The 10,589-nt window shown below is 35.4% G+C and overlaps 1 protein-coding gene across 3 annotated transcripts in view; it reads left to right on the forward strand.

The window, feature by feature from the left end:
- Positions 1–3,485: 3,485 nt before the first annotated feature.
- Positions 3,486–10,589, forward strand: part of LOC122058869 (glycosyltransferase BC10-like) — an 8,144-nt gene continuing 1,040 nt past the window's right edge. Inside the window, exons 1-10 of one of the 3 annotated variants that reach the window (XM_042621571.1) lie at positions 3,486–3,637; positions 3,742–4,019; positions 4,112–4,228; positions 4,307–4,407; positions 5,198–5,269; positions 5,516–5,612; positions 6,312–6,392; positions 6,670–6,711; positions 9,062–9,121; positions 10,204–10,350. In XM_042621571.1, the coding sequence (XP_042477505.1) occupies positions 3,762–4,019; positions 4,112–4,228; positions 4,307–4,407; positions 5,198–5,269; positions 5,516–5,612; positions 6,312–6,392; positions 6,670–6,711; positions 9,062–9,121; positions 10,204–10,350 (975 nt within the window). In that variant the 5' untranslated portion in view covers positions 3,486–3,637; positions 3,742–3,761. Of the gene's footprint in view, positions 4,020–4,111; positions 4,229–4,306; positions 4,408–5,197; positions 5,270–5,515; positions 5,613–6,311; positions 6,393–6,669; positions 6,712–9,061; positions 9,122–10,203; positions 10,351–10,589 lie in introns of all 3 variants that reach the window. The other 2 variants (XM_042621570.1, XM_042621572.1) reach the window with 2 other exon arrangements.

Genomic DNA, 10,589 nt, shown 5'->3' on the forward strand with positions numbered 1-10,589 from the left:
TAAAAAAAAAAAAAAAAGAAGAAGAAGAAAGAAACACACCATAAATGCACCAAACACTTTATTTTGTTTAGAAAGGAAAAACTCTAGAAACGTTTTTTTTAAAACGTTACCAAACGCAGCCTTAGGCTCTTTTTGGTTTGATAACTATTTGTATTTATTTGATTTATTTCTATTTTTATAAGTGTTTGGTATAATTTATAATACTTATTTCTATTTATAATAAATTAGAATAAATCACAAATCACAAATAACTCTCAAGCTATTTGTGATTTGTGGTAACAAATCATTAATATTGATTTTTACTACCTTAAATGAGTGCATGTACTAAACTACTCAAAATCAATGGTAAATATGTAACTTCAATATATTTTATAATTTTTTAATAAAAAATCTCAAATCCTATCATCTCTTTCGCTTGAAACTCAAATCTAAAAGTGAAAACTGAAACATATTTTCTCATTATATAACCTACTTTATAAATAGTAATCAAATGAATACCATCTGTGGTCCATAATTTATCATTATCAATAATTTCTAAAAAATAATTAATAAATAAAAATAAAAATCATACCAAAAAAAAAAACATTAGTGTATCAGTTTATTAACCATGGTTTTGGCTGGCCTTTTCAAGACGGGGAGGCTCTTGGTCAAATTCATCGTCTATGGGAATTGCCACCCCCCACCCAACCAGAAACGAAAAAAATCCAATTGAATTGCTCACGCGTTCACTTTTGGGTCTCTTGCTTTTTCCGAATGGCCCAACAATTCAAGATTTTGATGGTACGGTTCCTGTTATGTTTCCCATTTTGTTTTTTTAACTGGTTCCAGACTTCTACACTCTTAGGAAAATCAAACCACGCTAAACCATTCACATTCATAAGGAGAAGGTTTTCTTATATCCGTTAACAGCCACATATATCTAGATTCTAAGGTCATTAATACTCCCCTATTCTTGATCATCCTAACATCTTGATCGAAGGATTGTGTGATTAAAGGAAAACTCGATCATGATAAAATGATGATATAGATAACAAGTGAACCAAGTTGATCTCAACGATGACAAAGTCACCACACAAGTATTTGAGCCATTAGTGATAGCATTCATTAACTTGTCACGTTAGGAGGTCACTTAGTTTTGTATCACCGGGAAAGTTCTAGCTTAGTGGTAGTAAGTTAGACAATTGGTTTAGAATTGGTCCAAAATTTGATCATCATTATCTCCACCCTTCTTGAAATAATAATAATAGTATAATAGTGTAGTAATAATTTTGGCTCAATGGGCCTTTTTATTGGCCATTTTTGAGTCCATGCCTACCCCTATGGGTCCTTGTTTGGCCCCCAATGTGGGGCCTAGCACCAAAAAAACCAAAACTCTAACTTTGTATGTATCATTATGTATTAAGGTTCACTTTGACTTTCGAAGGAGGGTTGATGCGATTAATGCCATCAGTTGAATATATGAAGCCATGTGGTCAAATTTTAGCGTTACATTATTTTTATTCGGTATGCATCTAATCTTGTTTTCAACAAAACTTGTAGATGCTTTGAAATTTCTTAGGAAAAAATTAAGAAACTTGACACCTCGGTTAGGGATGCTAGTCTATTAATGGGTAAAAAACTTTGGCCCCACCTGGATTGCTAAGTCTCACTCAAGCAGATTTTTTTTTTTTTTTTTGGCGTAGATCACTTGCATGCATGGTGATGACATTTATTCTTTTTGTTTCCATAAATGTCCTTCAATGCTAAAATGTGTCAATCAATCGATTTGATCTGTTTTTAATTCAAGTTGAATTGATTGAGTTTTGATGGGGAATGGTAATTAGAAAGCAAACAATGATATGAAAATTTTGGTTTCGATTAGTATGGTTTCAGGTTCTTATCATTGTCTTTACCAATAAAAAAAAGGTTCTTATCATTGTGTTGTCGGGTGAGTCTAGTTTGGGATTAGTTTAACATATATGTATACGTAAAGTATGCAAAAAATACCATTTTTATGAGTTTCGAGCTATTAACGTCGAAGGAACATTTTGATTTGGTATGAGTAGTTTCATCGGTTTGCTTGCAATTTGACACTTCTAAACGCGGTGGTTCCTAATTGGTTCTAGCATTATTCCTAAAATCGGCATATTTATAAAACATTTCCAAAATTAAGGGTTTGTTTGATAACGTTTCTAGAAATTGTAGAAACATAAATTTCCGTTTCTAGAAACAGAAACGGAATTGAAGGTGTTTGATAAGTCATATTTCTAGAAGTCGACAGTTACTAGTGAAAGAATGGCCACGAGTTGTTTTCAGAAATAACGAAACAAGTAGAACTTTGTTTCGCTTGGGTTGTTTCTTGGACCATAAATATGTAGAAATTTTAATTTCTATTTCTAAAAACAAGTGAAATGAAAACAGTTTTATCAAAAGTTTTTTGTTCCGTTTCTGCCATTTATAGACGGCGCATAAAAAGCAGAAACAAGTTCCTTGAAACGTTATCAAACGGGCCATAGGATTTGATTTGGTTTGATAATATGATGGCCGGAAACCAGTTCCTTAGCAGTTGTCACCCCAAACGTTTTTCTTGGTAAGCAATAAATTCAAAGTTTTTACGTACAAAAAACTTCTATTAGTAATCGATTGGCTAGTTTATTTGCATGGTTACTAAAATTTGTTTTTATTGATAGACGCTTCAATCTTGCATCAAATTAAATGAGGCATTGAACAAACAAAGATTTAACTACATAACTACATAGGAGTAAATTATTGAATAGACTGTCGGACAACTTCTATGGTCCTTAATTACTCCCTAAATTAAATCATTATGTTTTGTTAAAACAATCAAATATTTATTCGTTATATGGATTAATGTGATCTATTTTGACGGTTTAAAATCAATCCAACCCATTAACCAATCAATCTTAAATTTGAAAACAAAATCAAACTATTTGCTAAACAATTTTACAATTTTGATGTAAACAATCTGAATTCAATAAATAGTTTTAATTTCAAATTCACATCTTCTACCATGTGCAAATCATAGGGGAGCCGGATCCCAATACAGATACCTCAATCAATATCAATGAGTGGGTGCCGAATCTGCCGATACTGATCCGGTTCATATAGAACGATACCTCAAACTACTGTTAGGTAGAACGGATGTCATCACCTGACCGTATGTGCAGGTGGCATTTATTTCACTCACCGACTCACTGCCTTTTTTGGATGTGTGACGTAGGCTTATTGCAGGGTTATTTGCAAAGAAATCCATAATTAGTTAAGTAATGGCAATATAATATAAGGAGGAGGCAAAATTTGTAATTTAAAATCTTCTTATACGCTTCCGTCTATTACGGGATTTACGAATCATGACTTTTGTGACAAAGATAAAACGGAAAAAAAAACAAAGCTAACTGTCAATGTCCATAGCCAACACGCCTTTACTGCCTTTTAACGCCTCTCTCTCTCTCTCTCTCTCTCTCTCTCTCTCTCTCTTTCTAAAACAGAATTGGAAGTCTAAAAATTCTACGAGATCGTCGCCCGTGATGAGTTCAATCGAAACACGTAAACAAACACACACAGCTCCAATGTGTGCGGTTTCCGCCACACTTTTTAAATGCTTTGCTCCAAATCTTCCCTCCACTCTCCTTCCAATGTAAGTAGCAAACCAAACAATTCCCTCTCTCTCTCTCTGGTTTTCTCCGAATCATCCATTTTTTCGAAGGAAATAGGGTTTGTTAATCGTTAATGGTCTACCAGGAAGAGGTTTCGAGTAAGTCATGACGAAGAAGAGGCCTGCGTTCACAGTTCGTTACATCTTCTGGGTGGGATCGAAGCTCGTGATTTCTCTCTCGCTTGTGCTCTGTTTCTTTGTTCTTCTTAACCTTGATTCGCAATCGATGCAACCGTTCTCGATAACTCATGCTCTTAGATCTCGTAACTTGGATGAGCAATTCTCTGGAACTTCGAAGATCGCTTTCTTATTCCTTGTGCGAAGGGACCTCCCCCTCGATTTTATTTGGGAAACTTTCTTTCAGGTTTGGATTTCTTCACTCCGGATAGTGGAAAAGGAGAAGTATGATTTGAAGTTTTATTTTTTTTGGTGATTGTTGAGTTTGGGAGTTTCCAGAATGCAGATGCGGCGAACTTCTCAATTTATATTCATTCAGAGCCTGGTTTGGTTTTTGATGAATCGACGACGGGATCACCTTTCTTTTACGGTCGACAGCTGAACGAGAGCGTTAAGGTACCTCGAGGAAAAACTTTTATCTTATTTGTCTTATTTCTCTGAAATTGAGTTGGCTCTCATGCTGTCATGCTTCAGGTAATGTGGGGAGAGTCGAGTATGATCGAGGCAGAGAGGTTATTGATCGGAGCAGCTCTTAAAGACCCTGCAAATCAGAGATTTATTCTCCTCTCCGATAGGTTGGTTTCTTCTATTGAATAAGCACTCGTTGTATCTCAAGCTTATTATAATTTTAATTCTCCACCAGTGTTGATCTTGTCTAGAGTAAGGATTTTTAAACTGCTTATTATAATTTTAATTCTGTATAGTGTTGGTCTTGTCTAGATTAAGGATTTTTAAACTATGTGGTGGCTCTATAGGATTGTCTTCAATCATTTCACAGAATGTTGGTCTTGTCAAGATTTTTTTTTTAAATGTAGCTTCAGATAGATTAAATTGACTTCCTGCAGCTTTAATGGAATCATCTTGTAGAGAAACTGATAAGTCTGTGAATCACAAGTGAGACGGCCAATGTAATTCCAGAGTCCCAACTAAGGTTTTAAAGCTTTTGAAGATTTACTAGAGGTTCTAAGCTAGGGGAGGCAACATTTTGTGGCCTCTCTTCTTAGATCCACAGAAAGGAGTCCAAGAATTACGTGAAGCACAAAGCTGATGGGTCTTTTTTTATTCAAGCAAGTGATTTTTTCTTCCTCAAGAAGGATATCCATCAACTCCTTCAACTCAATATATTGGGAAATAATCTTGAAATATCCCTCTAGTCAGTCCAAAAGTCTGCATTGAAATTGCTTTCCATGCACTATGGCCTCCCTGACTAGGGTTTGATCAATGCAGTTTAATAGTACATTGACCAATCGATTACTCTTTTCTCTTCATGCTTCTAACACTATGGTCTTTGAGTCTGTGCGTGGCTATTTCCTGTTAATCTCAAAATCAGGTTTTCATATTCTAATTAGCCAATGGATTGTGCAGTTGTGTACCTTTGTACAACTTCAGCTACATATACAATTATGTGATGTCTTCGCCAAGGAGTTTCATGGACAGGTGAATAGAGTTTCATTACCTTGACATGGTTGCTACTGATTTTTCTTTTCACAAATTTTATATCAATCACAAGAAAAAAAAAATTGGTTTTGTATTAGCAATGTAGCTCCTACCTTACCCTGGATTATTTTCTTGTTCCTGTGAATACTTAAGGAGGGGGGACTGGGGGGGGGGGGGGGGGGGAGCTGGAACTTTACGTAGTTAATCATTTTATCTGAGTCACTTGTAGTTGTTTCTGTATTCTAGCTTTCATGACACAAAGGAACTTGACACGAAGGAAGGTCGTTACAATCCAAAGATGTCACCTGTAATACCAAGGGATAAATGGCGAAAAGGATCTCAGGTTCTCCTTATTCTCTTTTAATTTATTATTTTTCATCATATCATGTTTTAAAGATTTGGGAAATGACCAAAAACACTTGATTCAAGCATAATCTGCTTGGGCATTTGTACAAATTGAGGCTTTTCTTTCTTACTTTCTTATCCCCTCTCCCAATCATTTTTAATATTTAATGAGTGTAAAACTAATCATTACTTTTGAGGAAGATACAAGTTACTAATTATTTTAATCACTATGCAATAAATTTATGACTTGCTTGTTCAGGTTATTGATTCATCTAAATATATTGTAAGTTTCTGTGCCTTCTCACATATAATCCTAGGTCTGCTGGCTAAACGTTTCTTTCTGTATTCAGAAATAAATTTAACTGAAAGAGCCAGTAGCTGTTGAGTGGTTGTTTGGTTGCAAGGAGATGCTTTCCTAATTAAAAATAAGACCAAGTCACAGGTGTTGCCCATGGGAATAGTAAATGCTGCCTCGTAGAAGTCCTCATTTTGGAATATGTGTGCTGGTAACATATTTACTGTCAATGGCACATGTTGGCCTGAACTTCTGTTTCCTTCGAGTGAAACAACCACACTAGTGTTCAACCAAGCATAAAAAAGGGTTACATTTGTTTTCATTTCAGGAGAGTTATATGTTGTCTTTCAATTATCAATGCTAGTCATATCTTCTAATTTAAAATTATTTTGGAAATTTCAGTGGATTACATTAGTTCGGGAAGATGCAAGGGTTGTGGTAGATGATGATATTATCTTTCCAGTCTTCAAGAGATTCTGCAAGGTAAACAGTGAGATAACTTTACATCTCTAACCAAATTTTAACACATTGAGTGATGCAGCCTTTCCTTTTCTCTACTATAGATTGATATGAAATGAATGCTTTGATTTTTTATTTTCTCCATGGTGCTGATACTATATTTGCATTGTCAGATGACAAATGATTATCTTTACCACATTATGTTGGGGGAATCATGTTGTTTGAGGCATTCTAAGATACAAGATGCTTTTTCTGGTTTCTGAATATATAGTAATCTTGTATTTTGCTTGTTACTCTGCAGCGAAGGCCACCCATAGACACCAGAAAGGGAAAGCAGAATCTTGTAAGTGATCTTCCCTTTTCCTCTAGAGAATTGCAATGGGAAAAATATGGGATAGAAAACTTTCTAATAATCAAATCTACTGGTGCTTCCTGGAAAATCTACTGCTGGTCATTGAAGCAAATTTTTTTGCTTCAAACACTGTCGTTTCAGCTCAAATTTCTTTTCATTTACTGTACAGTGCTGTACATGATACACAATGTGCCCAGGTTATTTTAGACTTTTATTGCCTACAAATTGTGATTGTTTGCACAAGTGGGGGGCCGAGGGAAGGACACTCACATTTGCATATATAGGGGAGTCCCACTTTTAGTACAAGAGGTTGGAGTGGCTTAAATTAATGGGGTAGGTGTTTCTGCTGCTAGTGTGATGTAGATAAGTCACTTGGGCTTATTTTATTGCAAATAAGCCTTGGGTTGTGCTATGTATGTGTTGGGCCTTTGATCTCATGGTTTTCTTTGAAATGGGCCACTTTAATGGGCTTAAAATATGGGTAAAAGGTAGAAAAACGAGATTTAATTCATTAGTTTAGTTAGTTGCTATTTAATTCAATAAAGGCCCATTAGGCCATTGGTCGGATGTAAAGTCCTATATGGACTATTAGTTAGTTAGTCCTACTCCATGTTGGAGTCATAAAGTCAAGTCCTAGTCCTATTTTGAATTCCTAGTTGTAGTAGGAGTGTCTAGTCCTATTGGGAAACTAGCTCTTAGTAGTAGTTTGATTGCTATTCTGCCCTCTATAAATAAATGAATGTACTTATAATTTTAGATTTGAACGAATGAATTATTGAGTGATTACTCTTTAGTTAAAAAAACTGTTATTGAGAGGTGGGATGCCTAAACCTTTGAGGTGTATGATACCCAAAACCTGAGGGGTGAGATACCCAGTCTTTTATTCTCTTTCACACTTCTCAACCCTCCATCGATTCTTCTTTTTCTATTTTTATTTTCTGTTTATTGTTATTAGAAGTTCAGACCTGTTAAAGCATACAAAATCAGAATCAGCCAGCCAAAGTGTTCTTGTTCTTGAAGCCAATCGACCCTCATTGCTGCCCAAGTTTGAGATCTGATCTGCAGATCCTTTGGAGGACTGGTTCTATATTCTAAGAAGATCAATCGATCCTCTCTTGAAGGTCATCTAAAGAAGACAAGTTACTGTTCCTGCAGAATTCTTCACATTCTCTCACCTACGTCTGAAAATCAAGAAAGCACATAACTCCATAACTAGCCGTCAGAAGCCCTTCATATTTGGGGGGTTTTGTACCCTCCCTAAGGACTATCTACACCCAAAAGTGCAGCTCTATTGGACTCCCACAGACTTGGCCGCACTTTTCTCTCTCCAGCTCTATAGAAGGTCTTTCTCTCTTCTATCGGGTTGGGTTTTGGGCTGGTTTTGCTCCTATATGGGTATTGTATCCTTGGGGGTTTATTTGATTGTATTATTTCTTTATTTCTTGCTCCTATTTGTATTATTTGGGGTTATAAATTGCGGAGTTAGTTACTTGTAATCTACTCCTGCATTATAGTGCTGATATCAGATGTAAGACTTAATCTTATGAAGCTACAGAAGTAGATGAAAACATTGTAAGAATGATAGAATCTGTTGATACATTATGGAATCTTAAATCTTGAATGATGCTTCTGGAATGATAGAATAAGTATTAAACATTGCTAGAGATCATTACATAACCCACACCCCCCCCCCAAAAAAAAAAAAAAAAATATATATATATATATATATATCAAACCCGTTAGTTTAAAGGGGATCAGGATTCAGGACCAAGTGGAATCTCAGACATATTGAAGCAATGGAGATTCTTCAGTAGATTTTAAAATTAATTTGGGAATTATAGAATAACAAGGTAATGCATAAAACCAAACCACAGATGATGCATGATTAGGAGTGGGGGAAAACACACCTTGTCTATAGTCATAAAACCCATTCTCATTAATGATATATGCCTAGGGATTCCTTAGATTAGCAAATTAACCATTAATAAAAGATGTTATGGATCAATTTTGAGTATTCAAATGAAATACACTATTGCTCATGTCAAGAGTTGAAAAAACCAAAATACCATGGACTGTAGATGACACATACATTAAGGCCTTCCTTTGTCCGCCATTTGTATGTGTCTTCTTCTTCATTCCATTCATAGGAAAAGCATGTATGTTTAGTCATATAATACAGTTGATTCAGTTTCTATGTAACTAGAGCTGATGTGTTGCAGAATTTAGGAAATGGTTTCTTTCCCACTGCGTCATAAATATTGTTCTCTTAATCTCTTCTCTAATTGTAGTTCCTTATCTTAGTATATGGATTTTGTCCTTAATATGTTTTTATCAATTGCAGAATTTGCAGAAACAGCATAATTGTATCCCAGACGAACACTATGTACAGACATTACTGTCAGTAAGCATTAATTTCCTTCTGCTAATTTTCTTATTTAGATTTCAATGTTTTGTTAAATGTACAAGATAACATAGTTCAAGGAAGAAAAAAAGAAAAAAGAAAAGAAAAGGAGCCAACATACACTGGAAAACCGGGTTAGACTGGGATGGCCCTCTTTTTAGAGTAAGTGTGGAGTCTGGACAGAGAACCACCTAGGAGGCTAGGACTGAAGCTGGAATCATATCATCCGGTTTCCAAAGATTAGGATTTTGTTTGATGCTTTTCTTATTTTTATTTTTAATTATTTTTTTAGTTTTGTGTTTCAAAACTACCATTTGATCGGTCAAAAATGGAATGAGCTGGAACTGGATCCCTTTTCAATTTAATTACCTGTCTGGTTTAAAAAAGTAGGTTACATAGTTTCTGATTCCAATGAATATTTGATGATCTATTAAAACAAGGGCAAGGAAAACATCTTAGTGTTAGTTTTTTAAATGTATGGATCTCTGTGTAACTTCTTCACCCACTGTTTTATGTAAAATTACCCCTGATGTTGTTTCCTGCACCTTGGTTTGTATAGGCCATAGGAAATAATTCATAAAGGATCCCAACTTGCGACTGTAGGCTTTTGGAAAATAGAAGCTGATATGTCGGCACTGGAATGCTGCATGCATTTTGCAGCTGCCACACTTCTTCATGCTGCAAATTTAAGCTTAATAATCTTTTCTTCTGGGAATGTAATCCAGTAATCTACTGTGGCATCATAAGCGTGGTTTTTTCCTGTTTATATGGGGGGAGAGGAATGGTTCTATTTATTACATATTTCTCCACACTCATTAGGCTCAAACTTGCATATAGTGAAGAGGATGATATTATGAATGCATTGACCCTTGGACACCCCTTTGGCCCATGACCTCAATTGGCACATGGAACATGCTCTGCGATGCAGGCTTCTTCTTTATCATATAGCCTTCTCCTGTTATATATATATATATATATATATATCCTATTTGCTCTAGTAGCTAATTGTACTGCCATTATGAACACTATTTTGGTGATCACTTATCAGATTATTTTCTTTTTGTTTCACATTTGCGTGTTAGATTTGTGAGCTTGAAGGTGAACTTGAAAGGAGAACATTAACCTACACCTTATGGAACCAGTCCACAACAAACATGGAAGGGAAAGCTTGGCATCCTGTAACATTTAACTACGCAAACGCAGGCCCTCAACAAATAAAAAAAATAAAGGTGAATTACCTTGCCTTCACTCTGATTCACATTCATGCTTCACAACTAGGCCATATGATGCCTCAATGGATAGACTGATCATGTAGTGTGATCTTGGTCATATATTTTCTCTCTGCTGTATAATAGGTAACGGCTGAACACAGTACATTCTGATTGGGTGCTAGGCTACTGGTGGCCTTCCTAACATTGCTCCGTTGCATAGCAATAAGTATCACATTTATGCTTCTACCAAAAAAAAA

The sequence above is a fragment of the Macadamia integrifolia genome, chromosome 13 (genome assembly GCF_013358625.1).
Source record: "Macadamia integrifolia cultivar HAES 741 chromosome 13, SCU_Mint_v3, whole genome shotgun sequence".
Classification (NCBI taxonomy): Eukaryota; Viridiplantae; Streptophyta; class Magnoliopsida; order Proteales; family Proteaceae; genus Macadamia; species Macadamia integrifolia.